Source organism: Oratosquilla oratoria, chromosome 33 (genome assembly GCF_046742065.1).
Source record: "Oratosquilla oratoria isolate Oo_2021 chromosome 33, ASM4674206v1, whole genome shotgun sequence".
NCBI classification, from domain to species: Eukaryota; Metazoa; Arthropoda; class Malacostraca; order Stomatopoda; family Squillidae; genus Oratosquilla; species Oratosquilla oratoria.
Genome location: NC_134809.1, coordinates 22,315,965 through 22,343,464, shown reverse-complemented (window position 1 = coordinate 22,343,464; position 27,500 = coordinate 22,315,965). Strand labels below are relative to the sequence as shown.

The following is a 27,500-nucleotide window of genomic DNA, read 5'->3' as shown; positions in this document are numbered from 1 at the left end:
TATTAAGAGATAATTACGCTAAAATGCAAAAAGTAAGACCTTCACCGATTCCCAACCGTTTCCTGTGTAAATCTTATTTCATCTTCACAGCTTTCCTGAAACATTTCTTATTCACTTTATTAAAAACAAAGGAAAAAAAATATCGTATACATTAACCAACACAACCAGCATTTCAGTATATGACGGATATCCCATGAAAATGCAACATTTTTGTGTTAAATTTTTTGTCCAGTCGTGACAAGAAGTCTTGTCCCCTGTTTCAAAAAGGTTCAGCCAAGAGAGACAATAGTCCAACTTCATGAACGAAATGTTTTGAAGATATGAACAACACTAAGTTGACTGTACGTGCGTCTTGTTAAAGATATAAACGATATGGATAGAGTCATATATTAGTTCGTTCACATATTACTTATTTACTCGTAAATTTGTTTATATACTATTTACCTATTTTCCTTATTCAGTTTAACCTATTTTTCACCTTTCAACCACTAACCGAGATGGAAAACTTCTCTGACCTACAATCGAGCCAGTCCACTCTATCTAGGATGTTCTATCTATTTGCTTTAGATAACGCTAGACGATTCTATTCATCTAGAAACAAAAAAAGGGACTAGATCAATCTAGACCTTTATTTTCCTCAGTTCACGTAACAAATTTGCTGAATAAAATTGTTTGGGCTTGGCAAAAAAAAAAAAATAATAAATAAATAAAATGATAATAATAATAATAATAATAATAATAATAATAATAATAATAATAATAATAATAATAATAATAATAATAATAATAATAATAATAATAATAATAATAATAATAATAATAATAATAATAATAATAATAATAATAATGATAATAATGATAATAATAATAAATAAATAAATGATTTTTTTTTTTTTTTTTGCGTCAAACAGGCCAAAGTCTGTGTGCCAAAGAATATAAGCGAACACAGAATTTATTCGTCTTTCATTCAACCCCATTCCCCACCCGTAGCACTTTCCCTCTTTCTCTTTATCTCTTTCAATCTCTCTCTCTCTATCTCTCTCTCTCTATCTCTCTCTCTCTCTCTCTCTCTCTCTCTCTCTCTCTCTCTCTCTATCTGTCTGTCTGTCTGTCTGTCTCTCTCTCTCTCTCTCTCTCTCTCTCTCTCTCTCTCTCTCTCTCTCTCTCTCTCTCTCTCTCTCTCTCTCTCTCTCTCTCTCTCTCCCTCTCTCTCTCACACACACACACACACACACACACACACACACACACACACACACACACACACACACACACACACACACACACACACACACACACACACGCGCGCGCGCGCTATATGGGCCGGCATTACAACTCTGGTGGGCAAGGATTTGTGTGTGTGTGTATTCACTTGGTCTTTGGATCACGTATTGGACTCGTGATCGACAGCTATTTCCCTCTCGGAAGAGCGCTCAGAGCTCGTGTGACCGATCTATGGGTAATGCTGTGACCTTACACCCACACACACCCCCAACTCCCAGCCCACGAGAGTTGGAGTAACGACTCGAGGTGTGTGTGTATGTGTGTGTGTGTGTGTGTGTGTGTGTGTGTGTGTGTGTGTGTGTGTGTGTGTGTGTGTGTGTGTGTGTGTGTGTGTGTGTGTGTGTGTGTGTGTGTGTGTGTGTGTGTGTGTGTGTGTGTGTCTGTGTGTGTGTGTGTGTGTGTGTGTCTGTGTGTGTGTCTGTGTGTGTGTGTGTGTGTGTGTGTGTGTGTGTGTGTGTGTGTGTGTGTGTGTGTGTGTGTGTGTGTGTGTGTGTGTGTGTGTGTGTGTGTGATAGGTTCATATATGAGCTTTCATATGGGAGGATGATAGCTGTCGATCACGTACCCAAAACGTGATCCAAAGCCCGTTGTGAATCTCTCTCTCTCTCTCTCTCTCTCTCTCTCTCTCTCTCTCTCTCTCTCTCTCTCTCTCTCTCTCTCTCTCTCTCTCTCTCTCTCTCTCTCTCTCTCTCTCTTTCACACACACACACACACACACACACACACACACACACACACACACACACACACACACACACACACACACACACACACACACACACACACACATACACACAAACAAATAAAAAGATTTGCTATGATAGACATACCCACTTAACCCACACAGTCGATACACAAGCCTTGATTCTGCTAAAACGCAAATATCCTTACGTATGCACGCACGCACATTACAAACACACATTTTCTCAAATTGGGGTTATACGTCATCATCATCATCTCAGATGACGACAAATATTCAAATTACTCATGTTTGGATACTTGATTTTGACACACTTAGCGTTCTATTGGGAAACTTGGTTTTATGGGGCTGTTATAATTTTCATGTTTTTATCCAGGTTACGTCTGGTAGTGATGGGAGGTTCTCTATTCAGTAAATATGTTGAATCAAGCTTTATTCAACCCTTTCCCACGGGATCTTTTGATATTTTGTACCTTTTTGCCAAATCACTTTATTCATAACAAGTGGGACATATGTATTTTTTGACGGAGTGTGTGTAGGTTTTTCGCGATGGTGGTGGTGGTGGGTGAGGGTATGGAGGGGGAGTCTAAACTAATTTTGTGTTAGGGAGTGTGTGTGGGGGGGGGAGGGTTAGGATAATTTCGCAAGAGGGTTTTTGCTTTTGGGGTCTGATTTGGTCTGCGCATGCGCGTGGTGGCTCCTCTCGAGAAGGGTCGTTTTGGCTCAATTTGGCCATGATTAGGATATAATCACATAATTTTGAGCGAGAGAAGCAGGCTGGGGTGAGGGAATAGAGTGGCAGCGAAATAAGGGAGAGGAAAGGATAGAAAGGAAATGGGATAGGAAGGGATAGGGAGTGAAGGAGAGGAGGAGAGCAGGAAGGAGGAGGTAGAAAGACGTATGAGGTAAGGGAAATGGTATGAACGAAGAGGGAGGGGAGTGAGGAGAGAGGAATGGAGTGGAGGAATGAGGTGGTAGGAAGAGGTAGGAGGAGAGGGGAATGGCATGAAGGGAAAAGAGAGGAATGAGGAGAGAGGAATGGTGTGGAGGGGTAAAGAGTGGAGGGAAGGCTGAAGATTAGAAGAAAGAGAAGGGGAAAGGAGGGGTAGGGAGGGGAGTTGAGGGGAGTGGATGAAAGAGAAGGGAAAAAGAGTAGTGGGAGAGGGGAGTAGAGAGGAGGGGAAGAGAGCGGAAGAGATGGGAAAGGAGGGGAAGGGAGGAGTGGAGAGAGTAGAGAAATAGAGGAAAGGGGAGGGGAGGGGAGGGGAAGAAAGTGGAGGAAAGGGGAATAAAGGGGAAGGGAGGAGGGGAGAGGGAAGGGACGAAAAGAGGGAAGAGGAAGGAGATAGGGTTACGTAAGTTAAACTTGAATTATATCAGGATGAGGAAAATGATATTGCTTAAACTTGAATAAGTGAAATTGGGTTAGTTAATTTGGATTAGGCAAGTCTCGCGGGGATAAAGTAGATGGTGAAAAATCTTTCTAGGGAAACATACTAGAAACTATATAACGTTTTTCCCTAAAGGTAGGACAACTGGTTCCTCCTTGGATAGCATTTATGATCTCAAGTTATTAGAAAATATTATATAGATTGTCTTATTTGATCCTGCGACCACCTCTTTTTTGATGTCTGGCGTTTTCCGGCCAAAAGCTTACAAAGTGGTCATGACACAAGCTTTGTTAATGTTGAATAGGATGAGGTCAATTAAAACAAATCTGTTATTGTTCTTCCACAATCCCGTCACCTTCTGTTCAGGTGATATTGCCAGAAGATAATACTCACTTAAGGAACCCCATCCACGGTTCGATCTGGTCTTGAGGCCACCAGAGATAATCTGGCTGGATCCGATCAGATTGGATCATGTATGTACTTATTTTGGCTTGTTTGACCGACATGTAAGAACGGTAGCCTCAAGACCAGATTGTATCGTGGATGGGGTCACCGGGGGTACATCATACACACACACACACACACACACACGCATATATATATATATATATATATATATATATATATATATATATATATATATATATATATATATACATACATATACCAAGGCTTTTTCCCCCTTACAAGGGAGGTAGCCAAAAAGGAAAAGGCATAAAAATAATTCCCACCCAATCCATCCCTAAATACACTCCACACCCCCTCCACCCTCCCTCTTATCTTAGCACCTCCTGGATGACGGGTCATCCCTGCACCTTGTCCACTGTTCCATTCAAAAAGTATCCAACCTTGGTCTATAAAGAAAAGAATTATATACATTTCACAAATTCTATTTAATTATCTTCAAAGTACTTCCCTTGGGCGTGCACACACTTCTCCCAGAGGTGCTGCAACAGCTGGTAACATCTCTGGAATGCTGGAATTGGAATGGTGTAGAGCTCTGTCGTCGTTTTTCTCACAATTTTCTCTGTCGAACCAAAGCGCTTCCCTTTCAGGATTGTTTTCAGCTTAGGGAACAGCCAGAAGTCACAAGGTGCCGCCATGTTTGCAGAGTAGGGAGGGTGTCGAGCAAGTGGAGTGTTGTTTTTGGACAGGTATGCTTGGATCAGGTGGGCAGAATGAGCAAGTGCATTGTCATGGTGAAGTTGTCAATTTCGTGCACACCACATATCCAGTCGTTTTCGTCGCATAACATCAAGAAAGTGTCGCATAACCTCCAAATAGTACTCCTTATTAATTGTTTGTCCTGTTGGTGCGTATTCCACTGGAGTAAAAAAGAAAGAAAAAAAGTCAACATCTTGACCTTGCTGCATACCTGTCGTGCTTTTTTTGGGTCTTGACTGAAATGTTGTTTCCAAGTTGTATCCATACACCCATGTCTCATCACCAGTGATGATGCACAGTCAAGCAGGTCTTGTGCAGTTTCCAAGCGGAGTTGTTTCTGCTGTTCCACCAGCAACTTAGGAACAAATTTCGCCGACACTCGTCGCATCTTCTGTTAGAATTGTATGCACTGATCCTGTGCTTATTCCTACTACTTTGACAATCTCGTTGATTGTTATACGGTGGCCGTCCTACGTTATTCGACGAATATTTGCAATGAATTCTTCGTTTCTGTTGGTGGATGGCTTGCCAGACCGTGGCTTGCTCTCAACTGAGGTTTGTCTTTGCTGGAAGCGGTTGTTTGTACCACTACTTTATCTATGTTATTCCCATGGTTTCATCGCTAAAGGCATGCTGAATCTTCTAGATAGTTTGCACTTGCGTATCACCAAGCTTCTGGCAGAACTTAATGCAGTAGCGCTACTCGATGAGCTCCGACTTGTTGTGTAAGGACGATAATCCGACAAACGTGTGCTGGATGTTTGCATTCTAGCCTTCACAGGTGGGAACTGGCTCGCACTACAGCTGTCAAAATTTCAACGTATGCGCAGTAAAGGTGACCGTCAGCTACCACTAAAATAGATAAATGAATGGTAAATTATTTTTTCTTTTATGGACAAAGGTCGGATACTTTTTGAATGGACCTCTCGTATACACACACACACACACACACGCGCACACACACACACACACACACACACACACACACACACACACACATGTATATATATATATAAACACACACGCACGCACGCACACAAACACACACACACAAAAACACACACACACACACACACACACACACACACACACACACGTACTGACGCACACACGCAGTCCCCCTGTCCAATGGAGTTCACCCGTTATACTGTTGGTCCCTGCGTCCTCTTAATCAACAAGTTTCCAGACTTTCATCTAGGTCCCCCTGAGGATCGAGTTTTCATCCCAGAATACCTTACTGATCCCTGCGTCTGTTTTTTTTTTTTTTTTTTTTTTTTCGTTCCTCGTAACATGGGTCCCATCCAAAGCTCCCAAAATTCCATTTCTATGTGTCTATTTGGAACCAGATGAACTCTGCTGGATTCAGTGAACCTTCCTGTAATGTATTTGTTTTGTCTTTTAATTTGCTTTTATTTTTAATGCTGAACTAATTTTTTTTCGTATTTTCTGTCACTCAGTTTGTTATCGCTCGACTTGTACATCGCATCCTCAGACTCGTAACCATGCGTTTCCTTTTACGAAAAGGAAACGTTTATTGACAGATTCATGTTTGCCAAAACCTTTCATCAGAAGACAAAGTTCTCACCCTCCCTTCCTCCTTTCCTTCCTTCTTCCCTTCCTCCTGCCCTTCCTCCTTGTCTTTCTATTCCCCTTTCCTTCTTTTCTCCCCTTCCTCCTTCCCTTTCTCTTTCTTTTCTTCTATCATCCTTTCAATCAATTTCTATACCCTTCCCTTCCATTCTCTCCCTCAATCGGAAGCCTTGTTTCTTTTCCTCCCATTTCCTAATATTCTATCCATCAATTCTCTCCACTTCCTTAATTCCATTTCTTTCCCTTCCCTTACCTTCCCTTCCCTTCCCTTCTCATCCTTTTCCTTCTCATCTATTCCCTCTCATTCTCTTTCCTTCCCTTCCTATCCCTTCCTTTCCCTTCCCTTCCCTTTTATTCCTTTCCATTCTCTTTAGTTACCTTTCTGTATTATTTCCTTACCTTTTCTTCCTTAACTTTCCTTCCATTTCCCTTCACTTTATTTCTTTTTCCTCCCTTTCCCTCGCCTCTCCTTCCTTTCCTGAGTCCCCTCATCCTCATCTCAATTCTTCTTCTCTAACCATCCACTTCCATCTTCCTCTACATTTCATTCCTTTCTCTTCCCTTTCCTTCCTTTCCCTTCCCTTCCATTCCCTTCCCTTCCATTTCCCCTCCATTCCCGTCTCTTTCCCTTCCCTTCTCTTCCCTTCCCTTCCTTCATCTTCTCTTCCCTTCCTATCTCTTTTCTTCCCTTCCCATCGCTTCTCTTCCTTTCCCTTCTTATCGCGTCACTTTTCTTTCTCCTCTATTCCCTTTCCTTCCCTTCCTTTTCCTTCTCTTCTATATCGTTGGTGTATTATAACTAACAAAATTGATATCTAATTTTCTATTACTATGTCGTTGGTGTATTATAATTAACAAAATTGATATTTAATTTTCTAATACTATATCCTTTGTGTATTGTAATTAACAAAATTGATATTTAATTTTCTAATACTATATCGTTGCTGTATTATAATTAACAAAATTGGTATTTAATTTTCTATTACTATATTGTTGGTGTATTATAATTAACAAAATTGGGATTTAATTTTCTAATACTATATCGTTGGTGTATTATAATTAACAAAATTGATATTTAATTTTCTATTACTATATCGTTGGTGTATTATAATTAACAAAATTGAGATTTAATTTTCTAATACTATATCGTTTGTGTATTATAATTAACAAAATTGATATTTAATTTTCTATTACTATATCGTTGGTGTATTATAATTAACAAAATTTATATTTAATTTTTTATTACTATATCGTTGGTGCATTATAATTAAAAACATTTATATTGAATTTTTTAATACTATATCGTTTAGGTGTGTACTAAACTTCCACTATTCCTCCGTTCTGCTATCCTTATACCTCTCGATTAATTACCACTTCTATAACTTCTCTTTCTTCAAGGACAGAAGCGCTGGTTACTACTGCCGACAAAATTATATTTCTTTTTCTCTTCCACTCCCTTTCCTCATCCTTTCCATCTTCCTTTTCCTCATTTTTTTTCTTTTTCCTTTTCTCCTCCTTTCCCCTTTTCCTCTCCTTTCTACTTCCTTTTTCCCTTATATTCTTTTCTTTTGCATTTTATAGGAGACCTATGGCTCCATCACCCAGTTTTCCTACACTCTGACGAGAATATCATAGGTTTCATGACTTGAAGGAAACACGAAATACAAAAATACATCCTCCCTCTCCCCCCTTTTTTTTTTTACATTTACCTTCCTTTTGCCTTCCCTTTCCCTTCCCCTTCACCTTTCCCCTTTCTCTTCCCCTTTTTCCGTCCAATTCCTTTTCCCCTTCCCATGCACTTCTGATTTTCCTCTTCCCTTCCTAGGTTTCCTTTCCTTCCTCTTAATTAATTTTTCACTTTTCCTTCACACACACACACACACACACACACACACACACACACACACACACACACACACACACACACACACACACACACACACACACACACACACACACACACACACATACACACACACACGACTCGGTGGCGCGGTTGATAGAGTACTGGACTGTCAGCACGGAGGAGGGTCAGCACCTGGTTTGAATCCTGCCCAGGGCCGATATTATTTCGGTATCGCTGCGCTTCGGATCGTTACTCTGACTCTCGTGGGCGGGGAGTTGGGTGTGTGTGTGTGTGTGCAAGGTCATAGCATTACCCATAGATCGGTCATACGAGCTCTGAGCTCTCTTCCGGGAGGGAAATAGCTGTCGATCACGAGTCCAACACGTGATCCAAAGACCAAGGTGAATGACCAAGGTGAATATACACACACACACACACACACACACACACACACACACACACACACACTTTTTCTCCCTTCCTCTTCCCTGCCTTCCTCTTGTGTATCCTCCCCTTGTAAACCCTGGATTATTTTCTATCCCAGATACATTTAAAGACCATTAGACTGGGTAGACCTTTCATATCCAGACGGGCGCTTTATCCACACGATGCTGGTCACTTATCCAGTCGAGTACCTGCCATTTATCCACCTGGATATTTTTATACTCTTCCACGCGGACTCGCGTTACAAGAATGGCAGCCAACCATGAGTCTATTTAAATGGCGTCCGTCCATATCCTCTATTTTTGCTCCATTTCAGAGGTCAAAGGTCAAGTTCAATTGTCTGTATAGGGGACTGTCTATTTGCGTGAACTGTTTCGTCACGAAGTTATACTCTCTTGGTTATGTTTTGGATAACGCCAGGAGGCTCTGTTTAGCTGAGTGGAAGGATTCGAACTGTTTGTGGGTCTCGATTGACCCGGGTGATCTTCAGTCTTAATTGATCCAGGTGATCTTAACTCTAAGAACTGTCCTCCCATCTCCCACTTCACTGTAGAATTTGGCTTCAGATATATCAAAACTGATCAGATAAATCACTCTAATGAAATTTTTGTAAAGAAAATATTGAGACAACTTTAAGGATTGGTTTTGGTATGAGAACTTCCTTATGTACACAGGACTTGGCAACTGAATATCTAACAGTTGTTATTAAAAATATCTGAATAGCTTATACCTGGATAATGGGTATTAACGGTTACGTCAATATCATTAATCACGTGAGGTTAGTATTGCTACATAAGAAATCACGGTTCTTACGAGTGATACTGGTAATGTAATATAGTCAATATGTTGATTATATTGGGATATTGTCAAGGGCAGTGATACAAGAAACTTTATTGATAATAATAGACAAGTGCACTGGCCTTGTGATGCTGATATCGATGACACACAAGAACTAACAATAAGGAAAGGGACTACGAAAGATTCCTTCATCAGATCAAGACTGCAGTTACAGAAGCCTAGTAGGACTCGTTACCCAATTCCTTTCACGCAAGTGACGTTCCCCAGCCTGAATGAAGTCGTCTGGCGTCTAGCCAGGAGAAAATCTTTGATGTGGTTCATTATAGTGAAGAACATAGTTGGAACCAACTTGACTCCTGTGCGACGATGGCGGACCACAAGCTGAATAAGATATGATGAATTTCAGCATTTCATCATCGTGAATATTATGAAACGGGTTGCTTTCCCTCACTCCCTCTCCCTTCCTCTCCCTTTCTCTCCCTTTCTCCATCCTTCTTTCCTTTCATCGTTCTCTCCATTTGTCCTTCGCTCCCTCTTTCACTCTCTTTCCTCCTCTCTTCCTCCTTTCACATCTCCCTTTCTCCCTCTCTTTTTTCTCATTTTCTTCATCTCTGCCCTCTCTATCTCTCTGTCTGTGTCTCTGTTTCTGTCTGTCTGTCTGTCTCTGTCTCTCTCTCTCTCTCTCTCTCTCTCTCTCTCTCTCTCTCTCTCTCTCTCTCTCTCTCTCTCTCTCTCTCTCTCTCTCTCTCTCTCTCTATCTCTCTCTCTCTCTCTCTCTCCCTCTTTCCATCTCTCTCTCTCTTTCTCAGTCTCTCTCCCTTCCTCCCTCTTTCCCTCCCTCCCTTCCTCTCTCCCTCTCCTTCTCTCCCTTTCTTCCTCTCCCCTTCCTTTTCTCCTTCCCAGAGTCCTTTACTGCCCACGTTTCCTCCCTCCCATCTTTCCCGTCCACTCCCTTCCTCTTTCCCTCTCCTCCGCTTCCTTTCTTTCTCTCTCCTTTCTTTTCTCCCTCCCAGAATCCTTTACTACCCACGTTTCCTCTCTCCCCTCCTTCCCGTTCTCTTCCTGCTGCTAAGCCTCTTTCAGCCCCGCCAAGCTGGCTGTATTTTGTTTGCAGTGTTTGAGGTGATTCAACCTAAGCAAAGACATCACGTCATTAATCACCTTCGCCTTTACTGAAGGTCCCTTTCTCGAGCCAGAGTGAGGCTGTACAAAACTGAATTTGTTCAGTCTTTCTGAGACTATCGAGGTTTATTGAAGGCGTGTGCAAATGAGAACCCAGGGTTTGGGGTTTCTTTGATAATCTTACTGTGTTATCCTCGGCATTTGTAATTGTTATTTCGAATTGTGTGTTCTTTTTATTATCTGCACTTCATGTATATTGATTCAATGCCAAATAAGATTATTATTATTATTATTATTATTATTATTATTATTATTATTATTATTATTATTATTATTATTATTATTATTATTATTATTATTATTATTATTATTATTATTATTATTATTATTATTATTATTATTATTATTATTATTATCATTATTATTATTATTATCATTATTATTATTATTATTATTATTATTATTATTATTATCATTATTATTATTATTATTATTCTTGTTATGATTATTATTATCATTATAATTATTATTATTAATTATTATCATTATTGATTATGATTATTATTAATCATTATTATCATTAATTATTATTATTATTAATTATCATCACTATTATTATTATTATTATTATTATTATTATTATTATTATTATTATTATTATTATTATTATTATCATTATTATTATTATTATTATTATTATTATTATTACTATTATTATTATCATTATTATTATGATGATTATTATTATTATTATTATTATTATTATTATTATTATTATTATTATTATTATTATTATCATTACTATTATTATTATTATCATCATCATCATTTTATTGTCATGGATTGCGGTACAGATTATGTACATCAACATAGTGACGTATGAGCTCGTGGTATGGATATGGTCTGTCGTTCAAGTCATCAGCCTCTCTGGAAAACAGATCACTTGTCTGTGCACTGGCTAGGTTTTATTCTAGTTCCATGGCTCTGTCTGTTGTGTGTATATTCGTGTGTAATTTACAAGGCCGTACTTAAACTCGACGTCCAGAAAGAATGGCGTTTTGCTTGACGAATTCACAGGAGCTTTTATGATTGGATGTACTTTGCTCTTTCTAAAGGCGTTATCAAATTGGGCTATTTTTCCTTCGATCTCCAATTAATCGGGGCTACCGCCCACCTTCAGAACTTTTTCGGCTGTAAGAGGGGCTTTACACCGTCTAACGGTTCGTCGAACGCGGTTCGACAGACACGTGTTGAAAGTGATGTGTGATCATGTGAACGGGGTATTTGGTTGTCGAACACGTTGGTCAAACCCCAAATACCCCGTTCACACGTTCACACATCACTTTAAACACGTGTCTGTCGAACCGCGTTCGATGGATCGTTAGATCGTGTAAAGTCCTTCTAAAATCACTATGGTAAGCCATTTTGTTTTCTTAACGATTTACATAGAATGTCATTTGATATGCTGGATGAAAATAATTTTCCTTCAGCATATCATAAAATTGCAGGCTGCAAATTTTCTCCAACAATCGGAGGAAAATGGCACCAGTCGATGCAAAGTGGGGTCACGATCGTTTGGGGTGTTCCTTCAAACAGGGTCCCTCAGCTAGAACGAACTTAATGTTGCGTGAAAGTGTTGAGAATGTATTGTTTTCTGTACATAAGTAACTAGAATTACTAAGCCAGCTAGACATCCTACACAATAAAATGCAATACGATTTTTTTTGCTTTGTGTTCGATACATTATGGAATCACGCGAATCATTTAGGTAACGGGAAGTAGTTATGGTAGCTATACTTTATGGTAAACTATATATTATCATATTTATCAATCAACTCTTTGACCGAGGAGGAGTTTCCTTGTACTGAATGAAATAGCCAGCCGACAGCCAGAATAATATAAACATAAAATTCAAATTGTAATGAGAAAGTTGATTCCCTACAATACGGTGATGTGAATTTTCGATTATGCTGATGTCAATGTCAAATCATTTCATTCAGATGACAATCGACCTTGGTCCATTCAAGTCCCATTTGGTCCTGAATTCTTCGTTCAATTGAATACAATTGCCTGACATAATCGAGAGAAAAAATCGACATGTAAATAATAGTATATATATATACATATACATATACATATACATATATACATATATATATATATATATATATACATATATATATATATATGTATATATATGTATATATATATGTATATATACATATATGGAAATAAACTCCACTGCAAGGACTCGAACCTTTGCCGTAGCGAGTCCTTGTGGTGGAGCTAATTTCCATTTGTCAAAATAACACACAACACATATATGTATATATATATATATATATATATATATATAAATATATATATATATATACATATACATATATGTATATATATATATGTATACATATATACGTATATATATATATATATATGTATATATATATATGTTATATATATATATATATATATATATATATAAGCCAGTGTAGTACTTACAAATGGAAGCAACTGAATATGTTCATCATTCCTTCACAGCCTTCCTATCTCCTGTTTTAAACTCTTCCCTTCTTTCATTAATTCCTTTCCCTCTTTTCATATCTTTCCTCTTATCATCACTCACGAACCGCCTCCTTTCCTCTCGTAATTCTTTATCTTCCCAATCTCTTCTGCCTCTTTCCCTCATCAACCTCCCACTTTTTCGTCCTCGTCCTTTTTACTTTCTAAATAATTTCTTTCTCTCTTCTCTGAGCCACTCCGTCTCCGTCTCCTCTATTCTCGTCTTCCGTTTCCCTTCTCTAAACATGTTCCGGCTCTTCTCGTCACTTTTCTTTTTCGTTATCTTTGATGAATATTTTCTTTTCCGTCATCAGTCCCTTCCCAATCTTCTTCTCTTTCCCTTCCACTTTAACCACCTTCATTTCCCTATTTTTTTTTTTTTTTTTAAGTCTTTAACCCTGCTCAACTCCCCAGTCCTTTCCTTTCCTCCTTCGTCAGGTACCAGATCTCCCTTTCCCTTTCCTTCCCTTCCCCACATCCACTTTTTCCAATTCTTCCTCTTCCCACACACATCCTTTCCCCTTTCACCAAATATCCCCTTCCCCTTAAATTTCCCCTTTTCCCCTCACATCCCAGGTAACAACAACCTACCCCCACCCCGCACTCCCATCCCCACTCCCACTCCACTTCACCACTACCTCGAGTGATCAGTGGAGTGTAAACCACTACTCACGAGGGAGGCGACGGCAGAGGCACCTGGTGGATCTTCCATGTGGCCACGGACATCGAGTGTTCGTCGGCCGCGTAGCACCTCCACAGACACTGGATGAGAGTCGCCGCCGGCTGACGGCGCCGTATCATGTGCTTCTGACGTTGCTGCTGCTGCACCTTGAGGGCGAACCCAGACCCAAGGATGCCCTGTGGAGAGACAGAAGACCCCGTTGGGAGGAGGAGGATTAGTCATTTAAAGGTGACGGTTCAAAGTGAAGGGTTTTGGGTTTTCCGAAAAGGGTTCTGCTTCTTGAAAGGTCGCAACCCTTGAGGGAGGGCTGGTTTTTTGAATTTTGAATGAAAAGGGGTTTCTGAAAAATAGGATGTATTTCCCGAAAAGGATTTTTTTTTTCTGAAGGAGTGTTTCCTGAAGAAAAGTCTCCTGTAGGAGTGAACTCCAATGGGAATGTTACTTTCGTAAGAGGAGAATCTTTGGAGAGTAGTGAGTACTTCCTATTGTATGAACTTTCTTTAAGAAAAAAAAGGCACGAAGACTTTCCTGAAGGAGTTGTGTCTATACATTACGTCACCGCGTTCAAGAAGTCAAGGAGGGATAAACCAGATTACCATTACACCTTGCAGATCGATAGAATTCTTAATTCTTCAGTTGTTTATGGATTCTATTTGTGCAGTTGTCAGACGATCCTGCTCAAACAAAGTCTCTAAATCGTAACTAACTCATTTATCCTGATGATCTTACCTGACATGTCTTTGGCTTGACCCTTACGGCAACCAATTAGTGGTTAAATCCTCGGGCCGAAAGCGTTAAACTACAATACTTGACCACCACATCCGGGATCACTTGACATACTTACCTCCTTAACAAAGTGACGTCCTATATCGATTTTTGGTCCCGTTAATGTTAGACGAACATATCCAGTGAAGGAAGTGCATCGAGCCAATATTGGGTCTCGATCGTTTAAGAGTTCCTTCAATCCCGTGTCCGTCTTTCAGTTTAATAAGATTATCGGAATCAGATGTAGAATATATATGAGGTATGTTACCATGCTGATAAGGATAGTGCAACAGGTCAATGACACTGTGTATTGATGGAGATGAAGAGACTGTACACTTATAGTTTGTACATTATTTCTTGGCACAGGTTTAGAGTAAGGACAAAAAACTATATGACTCCTTGAAAAAAGAGATTTTGTGAATTTCACATAATAATAAAAAAGTAAAGACACAAAAAAGATGACAATCTCTGCCAGGTTATTTATTTATTTTTTTTAATTTCCGCTCTGGCTAATACCAGGCAATTCTATTCAGCTGCCAAAGCAGAGTCTTACTTAACCGAGATCCTGTATTGTCTTAAGTTCTCCCCTCAACTGAACAAAACCGTCTAGTATTAGCCAGACCACGTGTCTGAAAGGGGAAGGTATCAAAGAAAGTTATGTTCCACTCACACAGGCCTTCAGAATCTGGCCGCAAGGGCTGTACGACTGAAGGCTTAGCCTCGATACTCACAGCAGGAAGGGCGAAGAACGAAATCCCGAGGAGAGCGCATCCCGAAGCTATCATCTTGCCTTGCCACGTCCTCGGTACCGCGTCGCCATACCCGACAGTACACAACGTGATCTGCCGAAGGAAACGAAGATTCAAGTCAAGGAAGGGATTGGCAGGGGGATAGGGGGGGGGGGGAAAGTTGCGAGACAAACGAGGACCATTTCAGGTGTCTACCAGGCAAACCGGGACGTACAGAGACAGAAACACAAACGTAGACACAAATACACAGGTGAAGGATGGAAGGGGCAGGGGTAGGGGTAGAGGAAGGGGTAGGTTAGGGAAATACAAAGGTAACTTTTAGGGATCTAGTAGGTAAGACAAAGGGCATAGGCATAAACACGAACACAGTTATGCTGCGGGAGCAAGGGAACAAGTGAAGGACCTGGAGAATAAGGCTGGTAGTGGAGCGGTAAATCAAAGGAGACTGAGGAAGAGTATTTCATTGGCTTAGTAGGCATAAAGGCAGGCACGAACGCACAGACACAGACACGTAATGGTTCGAGAGAATAGATATCGTTCATGGGGTTACAAAATAGAGGAGCAGGGGAGGCCAGGAGACTGAAGAGGAACATTTCTTATAACTAACGGGCAAAAAGAGATAGACACAGACACAGACACAGATGCAGACACAAGCACAGACACAAAAAGATCCGGTACGAAGGTAAAGAACAATCAAGGGAATTAAAGGAAAAGATCGAAAGAATAGAATGACATGGAAGACACAAAGCGTGACTTGGCGAGGGACCAAAGACACAGGTTAAGGAACCACACAAGAAAGACTCGGGTGATTATGTGGATGCATTAAAGAATAACATTCCAAGAAGTCTAAAAGTGTGTGTGATCGTGAACTTGTTTGAGTGTGTGTTTGAACATTGGGATTTATTTTTTTATATATAAATCCCTTTGGATGTTAGTGTATACGTTTCATTATACTACATTTGTAAAAGTATCATCATATTAATCAAAGTATGGCGTTAGAGGTAGGCTTCTTGTAACACATTCATGAGCATAAAACATTTTTCCTTATTTTCGAAGGAAACGAAGAAAAAGTCAAACCTTTAGCTCATCTTAGAGAATATAAAACCTGTCCACTTTACTATATTAGATTTTTTCCCACACTAATTGAATTCTGCTACGGTAATACAACGCGAAAATTCTTTTCTCTCTCCCTGTTTATACGCTGACGTCATGTCGCCCGACTTCAGTATATGGTCGTTTTCTTTAAAAATTCCCTTTCCCCCATCCACAACTTTCTGTAACCGACCAAGCTTATAATGACTTTATTATTCTCTTTGATGCGTATTATGCCTTCAGTTTTCTTGTCATTTCTGTGTCAGCTTCACTGTCAAGGACACTTCAGCTATCTTTCACTTTCTTTTGTTTCTTAATTTCTCTCCTCAAGCCATTTGCCCGTTATAATCAGTGTCACAGCGTTTTAATTAGCTCTTATTGCCTCGTGTATGCTTGATCAAGTTCAAACATTTTCTTAATTTTTCTTTTTCGAAGGCGTTTTTATGACGATTTTTCAAAACTCATTAGTATTACGTTTTGTTTCCGTGCTAATAAAACGTGATTTCGAAAGACCATTAATGGGACTTGTGCTTATTAGAAAATTATGTATTTTTACGTAACAAAGAAAGATTAAGGATTTTTTTTTTATAATGAAGTAATTCCCTACTCAGCGATGTCGATAGGGAATTAAGGAATCAAACCAATCATTTCAGTCCTATCATCGTGTTCTAGGATACTCGGCCATCATATCCTTTCTCCCTAACCCCATTTAAAATATTAAAGAACAAATAAAAGACCTACATATCTTTATTAAGCAAAGGATAAAGAAAAGAAGGTACAGTCGTCTGCACTGTGATTTAGAATGTCTTGTCGTGATTGACAGCTATTACCCTCCCAGATGAGAGCTCAGAGTTCATATATGCCCGATCTATGGGTAATGTTGTGATCTTACACACACACACATACACACACTCGACGGCGCGGTGGTAACGTTCGCGGCCGCCACTATGGCGGTACGAGTTTGAGTCCCGTCCAGGGCTGAAACAATTTCAGTATCGCTGTGAGTCGTTACTCCAGCTCTAGTGGGCGGGGAGTTGCAGGAGTGTGTGCATGTAAGGTCATAGCATTACCCATAGATCGGTCGTATATGAGCTCTAAGCACTCTTCCGGGATGGTAATAGCTGTCGATCATGACTCCAACACGTGGTCCAAGACCATGGTGAATCACACACACACACACACACACACACACACACACACACACACACACAACTCATTGCCCACGAGGATTGGAGTGCCGGCTCAAAGTGCAGCATTGCTGAAATAATTTCCGCCCTGGGCGGGAATCGAAATCGGACCGCTGGATTAGCGGTTGTGAACGGTACCAGTAAGCCGTGTGAACGGGGGAACGTGAAGCTGATGTATGATGTGTGTCCCATTGGATCTCAGTGTTCCAGGGGTCACTTTTGTCTGTTCTTCTGGGCTCCATCATTCTACTTTATCTCCGTGGTACTTCCTGGTTAGCTAAAAGAGTTAGATTTCATCTCAATCAACCATTCCATGCCGAGTGGGATTTTTCTTTTATTCCAGAGGCTTCCAGGTTCCTCTCCCTGGTGTTCCTTAGTAACAAAAGGGTTTGATGTTCAAGATGTTGTATAAAATATCTTCCTTTATCTGTTTTACCATGTGTCGCATTATGATCAATCTTATCTTTAAGGTGATTATGGAAAAGGCGTCTAGGTTATTATTTAGCGCTTTATGTAGATGTATTTGCATTTATGGGTTCATAGGTTGCGTTTACATTGGTATAAAAAAAGACATTATAGAGATTCATACATACAAGGGAATTGACAACATCAAAAGTGACCAAATTTTCACATTGAATGAGAATCAGACAAGAAACAATGGTCTCAAACTCCGGAAATAGATTCAATTTGGAAGTAGGTAGAAACAACTTTGCCAACCGTGTAGTTAATGAATGGAATAAACTTCCTGCACAGGTAGTGCAATGTAGTTCAGTTCGAAGCTTTAAGAATCATTTAGATAAATACCTAAGTAAGATGCTGTAATTATTATAATTTATGTTATATTATTTGTTTTTGTTTTGTTATAATTTGTCTGTCTGATTTTCATTTATTATTAGTTATATGTCAATTTATTATCATTTACTATTTACCTGTTTGTTTGTTATTCAACTATACCAATGCATTTATTTATGTATTTTAATTGTTATTTACATTGTTATAGTTTTAATTTTTTTTTAATTTTTTATTTTTTTTATTTTTTTTTTATTTTTTTTTTTTTTTTTTTTTTTTTTTTTTTTTTTTTTTTTGCATCCGACCTAGATATGGATCAAAAGGTCTCCTGTCGGCATGCTTTGCCTTTGTAATCCTTTTGTAATTTCACAAGACACATGTGATTCACAAGTATGTAGAATCCACTAGAGAGAGAACAAACACACGGAGTCTGAGCGCTTTCGTGATATATTCACATTATCAAGGAATACATCACGAAAGCGCTCGGACACTGTGTGCTTTTCCTCTTCCTAGTAGATTCTGCATATACATACATACATATAACAACGGCTTTTTCCCCTTACAATGGAGGTAGCAAAAAAAAAAAAGGCATAGAATCCACTCCACTCCCACCCATTCCATCCCCACATACTCCACTCCCACTCACCCCCTCCCTCCCTCTTATCTTGGCTCCTCCTGGATGACGGGTCATCCCTGTATCTCGCCCACTGCCCTGGGTCAGAAGCAAAATAGCAAGGCACAGCATATCCACAGCAAGGTCGCTTCATTTTATTGACGCCCCCCGCTTCTACGTTCCTCATGCAGAGATGACGTCATAAAATGTTGAAGAGTAGAGAGTCATAACATTTGGCTGTCGGGGAGCTATGAGACGAACTATTTGATCCCTTTGATAATATAGGAAAGAGTGCCAAAGGGATGAACGAAACTGGTTAGCGGCAGTCAGATGACAAGAAAAGTGCCAAACAATACTGAAAGGGATCCATCGAAGTCGCCAACCTGTTCACATGAGGGGGAAGGGACCCACAGGAATGAAAAGGCTGATGGTAGATTGAAGGAGAGGAAAAGAGCCCGCCGGTACGAGAGGGCTTCAATGGATTGAAGTCCATTTTGCGAACAGCAAACGTGTTGTACGGGAGGAACCATGACTTGCTGTCCCAGAGACCATTTCATGCCGTCTGAAGCCTTCTCTCTCTCTCTCTCTCTCTCTCTCTCTCTCTCTCTCTCTCTCTCTCTCTCTCTCTCTCTCTCTCTCTCTCTCTCTCTCTCTCTCTCTCTCTCTCTCTCTCTCTCTCTCTCTCTCTCTCTCTCTCTCTCTCTCTCTCTCTCTCTCTCTAAAAAAGACGCTACTGTACTACGTACTCCAGAACATTGATCAAATGAGCATAATTTCTTAGCAAAATAAGTGGATCATCACAATGATTCTTAGACTTCTAGTCAGATGAGACACCTTCCTATCAAAGCTACAAAAGTAATTACTGAAAAACTAGAAAACTAAACTGTAAAATCATAATCTAAATATTGACAAACCTAACAGGAAACATGTATTGACAAAGATTCGAGTAATGTCGTCGTGGCGCAGTGAGTGTCACACCCGTCTCGCAATAAATGGACCCGGGGCTCATCTTAAAACACATTCAGTGGCGTCCAAAGACGTTCAATTGTGCCGTGTTCAAATTCATCGTGTAATGGTGACTGAAAACTTCCCAGCAGTTCAGCGCCTTCTGGTCTAAGCCTCACCTCGTCTTGTTCACTGGTTTCGCTCTCGTCTCGGAACTAAGTTGTCCCGATTTCGATCCCAACGAGTACCTGGAACGGCTTGCTGGTTGTGGCTATCCGAACACTAAGGGGAAAGGTGACCGCCTCGACCACATATAAATGCCTGGCGTAGAATCATTATTTCTTTTGTCAATTAGCATAATAGACTGTTTATTCTGGATAGATAATAAAAATTCTGTATTGGAAGCTACAACAAAGGGTGCCTAGCTGCTACTGAAGCCTTTACCTCGGCCCTATGTGATCAGATTAAAGAAAATTCGAACGTTCTTCAGATTTTTTTAATATGAATGTCATTATTGTTAGACCTACATTTCACAAATTCCTTTATGTGTAGATCAATCTTTCTACTGGAAACCTCTGAAATCAGGAAATATCAGATTTCCAAAACGAAAAGTTCATAAGCCTAGAACGTTTTTGGATTTCCGAATTTCAGAACTTCCCATTAGAGAAAATTGTCTTTACACAGAAAAAGTTTGAGCTCTGGAATATGATTACCACGCTGACGTCACAGCAGATGGGATTTGAAAATCAAGACATACAGGAATTTCTTCGCTAAATGTGAAATGATAAAGATAACACCCAAATTTAGAAGGAAAATGTAGAACATAACGGGTAATTGCATTATCGGGCTCCTTCCTAGAACGAGAGCAAAAGCAATGCGAAACGACGCTTGGAATTGGAGACAATGTTGCAAGAAATGCTCTGGCTCCAACAATCGTACCGTTTGCAAAATGGACAAAAAGCATTAAAGTTTTTGCTGTGGAAGGGTTCGTTCTCTCTCTCCCTTCTCTCTCTCTCTCTCTCTCTCTCTCTCTCTCTCTCTCTCTCTCTCTCTCACACACACACACACACACACACACACACACACACACACACACACACACACCCGACTCGGTGGCGGGTCGTTACTCCAACTCTCGTGGGCGGGGAGTTGGGTGTGTGTGTGCGTGTATGGTCAGAACATTATCCATAGATCGGTCATATACGAGCTCTGAGCTCTCTTCCGGGAGGGAAATAGCTGTCGATCACGAGTCCAACATGTGATCCAAGACTATGGTGAATCACACACACACACACACACACACACACACACACACACACACACACACACACACACACACACACACACACACACACACACACACGCGCGCGCGCGCGCGAACAAGTTAGATGAGAAAGTGGTGTGTGCAAAAACAGTCTAGATAAAATGAGATATGAAGACGGGACTCCACGAGCATAGCTCCCCTTCCCGTAAAATACAACTAGGTAAATACACAAAACACAACAGACAAACAAACAAAACGCAACACACGCACACACAAACACACACACACACACACACACACTCACACACACACACACACACACTCACACACACACACATACACACACACACGCTGTGGTTAGAGCTCTGGCCTGCCACTACGGAGGTCCGGGTTCGATCCTCGCCCGGGGCTGAAATAACATCAGTATCGCAGCGCTGAGGGGTGTTACTCCAACTCTCGTGGGCGGGGAGTTGGGGGGTGTGTGTGTGTGCAAGGTCATAGCATTACCCATAGATCGGACCTACGAGCTCTGAGCTCTCTTCCAGGAGGGAAATAGCTGTCGATCACGAGTCCAACACATGATCCAAAAGACCAAGTGAATACACACACACACACACACACACACACACACACATGCGCGTGCACGTACTCCGCGTAGTTCTTTGAATGTAAGATTTCGAAAAGTTTCATTCATAGCCACACATGACCATAATAGAACTCGTGTATTTCTCTCAATTTGATTCGGTCAAATGCTTACACAAACAACAACATTGACTGAGTGGTTATCACTATTAGTAACTCTTCCTGGCTGGGCCAATTTGAGTATTGTAGGACCCGACATTTGTTCACAACACGGTTCCTCACGGTAATAGAGCGACAACTGTCCACAATTCGACAATTCGTACTTGTATGCCTTATTGCATTTGCTTCTAAGTACACGTTACGTACCACTCTTCTCCAAATATAAATGAACTGTCAGTTATTGTTTCCAGTCGCCTAACTTAACCACTGGAACCTGAACATCTGTCACCTCAGGATATGACACCTGAACTTAGGAGTCACTTGTTCGTGTGATCATATGTATACGTAATGTATACATACACACACATATACATACATACATACATACATACATACATACGTACATACATACATACATACGTACATACATACATGCATACATACATACATATACATGCATATATACATGCATATATACATACATACACACACTCATACATACATACATACATACATACATACATATATACCTACATACATACATACATACATATATACCTACATACATACATAGATACATACATACATACATACATACATACACATACATACATACATGCATGCATACATACATACATGCATACATACATACATACACATACATACATATATGCATACATACGTACATACATATATACATACATACATACATACATACATACATACATACATACACATACATACATACATATATGCATACACGAGCTTGGATTAGTAACAGAAAACAGCGGGTCACCATAAATGGAATAAAATCTAGGTGGGGCAATGTTACTAGCGGGGTCCCCCAGGGCTCGGTTTTGGGTCCCTTATTGTTCATTATGTATATAAACGACTTAGACGATGGGTTAAATAGTGATGTTAGTAAGTTTGCGGACGACACTAAAATAGGACGCCTAATTAGGTCAGGAGAAGACGCCCAGATTCTGCAGGATGATCTTAATAAACTGTTAACATGGTCGGTGAAATGGCAAATGAACTTCAATATCTCTAAGTGTAGCGTGTTAAACGTAGGGCTACACAACCCCGAAAATAGATACAACTTAGATGACACGTTTTTAGAAAAATCTGAGTGCGAGAGGGACTTGGGAGTTCTGGTGAGTCCGGACCTTAAAACCAGGAAGCAGTGCATTAGCGCCAGAAATAAAGCAAACAGTACATTAGGCTTCATTGCTAGGACGGTAACAAATAGAAGTGCAGAGGTAATTATTAAACTCTATCTAGCGATAGTTAGACCCATCCTTGACTATGCGGTACAGTTTTGGTCTCCGTCCTACAAAATGGACATAAATTCACTAGAATCAGTACAGAGAAGAATGACCAAAATGATACAAGGACTCGGAAATTTGCCTTACGAAGAGAGGCTTAGGCACCTAAACTTACACTCTCTGGAAAGACGCAGAGTGCGGGGTGATCTAATAGAAGTGTTCAAGTGGATCAAAGGCTATAACAAGGGTGATGCAAACAAGGTCATCATAATAAAACAACAGGGCAGGACTCGCAGTAATGGGTATAAACTGGACAAATTTAGATTTAAGAAGGAAATAGGCAAGAATTGGTTTACAAATAGGGTGGTCGATGAATGGAATAAACTTAGTAACCACGTAGTAAGCGCTGAAACTATCAGTTGTTTTAAAAAACGATTAGACAACTTTATGGATGGGGACGACAGGTGGTGATGGATACGGAGCTGCCTAGTGTAGGCCTTATGGTCTTTTGCAGTCTCCTTTATTTCTTATGTTCTTATACATATATACATATAGAAAAATACAAACATTCGCATGTCATAATTTTTTTTTTTGTATAATTAAAGAACATATATTTGGGTTTGGCAATACGGCCATTATTGTCTTGTTTAAAACTTACTCATGCGCGACCTCTTGCGGATACTTCAGGTAGTACGCCATCGCTTCAGCCAATCACGTAATTGTTTTCAAACGTTTACCGATTCCAGCCAATGACGTTCTTTTTATTCTTTTCAAACGAGAACGAAATCGAAAGGACGGCCGTTAATTTCTCAGTTGGCTTTTGTTGAGTGTGGGTGCTCGTTGATATTATCTAATTTAATTGTGTGCCGAAGAAAATTGGTGTTTTAAAGTGTTCCTAGTAGGACTACGGTTTTCTAGTGTGATTTTCGTGTGACACAGTTACTGTTTTAAAAGTGTTTTTCCCCAAGAACAAGAAGTTTCTTCATCGTCCATCCTGCTTAGCAAGTTTATCTACATCATGAGGTAAGTGGTAAATTGTTTCCTAGACATTTTTTGCATATTAGGTTATGTAGTACTGTAGGGCCGAAAATCGTATAGGAACTTTATTAGTTTAGGGTTAGGATTCATCAAATAGATTAAGTCTGTTATCCTAGCTTGGGTCCGATAGATAAACTAGGTAGAGAGCCCGGCTAGAAGGTTAGGCTAGGCAGGTAGACCCAAAAGGGGGTTAGGCTAGGCTAGGCCAGGTAGCCCAGTTAAGGGCGTTATTGGCCAAACAAAACCCAAGTTGCCAACGTCATCCAGACATTTCCGCAGCGGTTGTGAAAGGGGAAGGTTTTTGTATTTTCTTAAATGAAACACGAAATTCATTCAATACACTTGACATATATAGCTACAAAACACTAACGCTTGGCCTTCGAGCCAAAAATTCCATAAATCAATCAATCAAAACACTAACGAAAATACTAAGAATAATATTAATAATGAATAATTAATATTGATATTAATAATGATAATAATAATGATATTAGTAATGATAATAATAATAATGATAATAATAATAATGATAATAACAATAATAATAATAATAAATAAAAAAACGTCATCACTAGCAAGAGATTCATTATAAATGTCATAGACTTAACCCAACGGCTGGAGAGCCCCAACCTGTCTAAGATCTGACAGAAGCCTCTTCACCCTCTAAAGCCGCGTCCACACTTGTTGCATTTCCACGTATCGTATAATCTTTGCGTACCACCTAGTGATACGATACGGGGCTGAAATAATTTCAGTATTGCTGCCCTGCGGATTGTTGCTCCAACTCTCCTGGGCGGGGAGTGGGTGGGTGGGACCAATGAAAAATACATGGAATTGGTAGTTTTGCAAGATTGACCTTAGAGAGAATCGACATTCTACCGGTCTTTTTTTATTATATTATTTATTTCTTATTTTATTTTGTATATATATACATTTTTAGTTATTACTTGTCAACCCCTTTACTTTCATCAAGAGGCACACTCTAGATCAGCGTTTCTCAACCTTTCTACCCTTGCATAACCTTTAAAATAAATTGCATGTCTCAAAGAACCCCTGCGCAAAAGAAAAAAAAAAGAAAGAAAAAACATATACCATATCTTTCTCATTTTATTTTCATCGTAATAATAGGTTAGATAGGATGATGTCTATATTACATTATTACAATAACCAAGAATATGTCGTGCGTGTTTAAATATATTACGTATATGAAATTAAATAAAAAATCAAAAGTGCATTAGCTTATCTCACTTGTTCTCGCGGAACCCTTAGGGACCTTTTGCGGAACCTTAGGGTTCCAGGGAACCCTGGTCGGGAAACGCTGGTATAGAGGCACACTCTAGATCAGTGTTTCCCAACCTTTTTTCTCCAATTCCCCACTTTTTAGTGAGCCAACTCTCTATTTCCCACCACAGCATCGGTCTTTGACAAATTCGATTTTAACCCATGCAGTGTTGACATTTATAACACCGGAAACAAACAAAAAGAAACAAAAACACATCGATAAAAAAAAAAAAGAAAGACAGTGGTTCTTCTGTCCGACCGGTCATTCCCCACTTGGCAACTCCGCCATTCCCCACCAGTGGGGAATTCCCCACAGGTTAAGAACCACTGCTCTAGATGAACTGACACTTCGTCCACCGAAGAACTCTATCAGCTTCAGCTGCATTTCGTCTACCATTTAACACAAAGAAAACTAATAACCGGAGACTGCTTCCCTTCTCGTCCTATTGTGAACTGACAAATAGAAATACCGAGCCTGGTCGAGAGATTGTCAGTCTCGCTTGTCTGGATCTCCACATTGAGTTTAGAATGTTGGCGTGTTTCGAGGATTTACTGAAGTTCATCTTTCAGGCATAAGCTCCACCTTGAGAGACGAAATTTTACAATTGACTAATATTACAAGATTCTTTGGCGTGTCAGCTTCATTGGGGAAACAGTTATGGATTTTTTTTTTTTTTTTTTTTTTTTTTTTGAGTTGGTTGAAGGAAATGGAAAAAGATTTGCTGGGGCTCTGAATTGCGAAGGAAAAGTTTCAAAAGTCGAAATGATTATTTGTTGGAAAAGGGGGATGAGAGACCAGGAGGGGGGGGGGGGCGAGGTGGAGGAAAAGGAAGGAAAGGATAAAGAAGAATGGTGATGATGATGACGATGACCATGGTGATGGTATGGCGATGACGATGACCATGATGATGATGGTGGTGATGACGAAGACCATGATGATGATGACCATGATGATGATGACCATGATGATGATGACCATGATGATGATGATGATGATGACCATAATAATGATGATGTTGACAATGACCATGATGATGATAATGACGGTGACAATGATAATGACAATGGCGATGACGATGACCATGATGACGATGACCATGATGATGACCATGACCATGATGATGACCATGACCATGATGATGACCATGACCATGATGATGACAATAATGATGATAACGATGGTGATGACGATGACCATGATGATGACCATGACCATGATGATGACCATGACCATGATGATGATAATAACGATGACAATGATGATGACAATAATGATGATAACGATGGTGATGGCGATGACGATGACCATGATGATGATGATGGTGATAGTGATGATGACGATAATGACGATGACGATGACCATGATGATGAAGATGACGATAATGATAATGACGATGAGGACCATGACTATGATGATGACGATGACGACGACTTGTCGCCGATAACCAAGATTTCTCTCATTGAAGACAATGCCTCACCTTAAAAGGAATTCATAGAAGTTGCAAGGAAAAGTTTGAAGGAGGGTGTAATGGACATGAAAGATAGTAGGCATAATTTATTTATTTATTTTCTTTTTTAATTTTATAATTTCTATTTTTTTTATCTATTCATATATTTATAAAAAAAAATATTTTTTGTGTGCGAACGAGTGAATGAGAAGTAGGGCTATAATAGACGGACTGGGAGGAAAAGGCGAGGACAATAGGAGCAAAAAAAAATAATAATAATGATAATAATAATAGATAAAAAATGAAAAAATAAAATAAAGGAAGGTAGAAGTTGAATTAAAAAAAAAAAAAAAAAAAACTCTGAAAATGTTAAGTACCATAGCGATACATTCAGCATATGTATATTCAATACACATAAATACGATCACATCCAAACCCATCTTTATTTGGTAGTGATTGTTTCGTCACGTCATGTTTTTATACGCACACAAACCATTCAGACGTATGTTCACTCGCATTAATAGTACTCGTACTTTACGAGTATTTACGCATATCACATACACACACACACACACACACACACACACACACACACACACACACACACACACACACACACACACACACACACACATACGCACACACGTACACACGTACACACGTACGCACATACACACACACACAGACACACACACACGTACACACGTACGCGCACACACACATACACACACAAACACATACAT

The 27,500-nt window shown here is 39.7% G+C and overlaps 1 protein-coding gene across 3 annotated transcripts in view; it reads right to left on the bottom strand.

Moving 5' to 3' along the window:
• LOC143017795 (potassium voltage-gated channel subfamily KQT member 1-like) overlaps positions 1-27,500 on the bottom strand; it is a 393,659-nt gene that overhangs the window by 111,049 nt on the left and 255,110 nt on the right. For all 3 annotated transcript variants that reach the window (XM_076172687.1, XM_076172686.1, XM_076172685.1), the window contains exons 6-7: positions 15,077-15,187; positions 13,572-13,756 (exon numbers count right to left, since the gene is read on the bottom strand). In XM_076172687.1, coding sequence (XP_076028802.1) covers positions 13,572-13,756; positions 15,077-15,187 — 296 coding nt within the window. The remainder of the gene's footprint in view (positions 1-13,571; positions 13,757-15,076; positions 15,188-27,500) is intronic.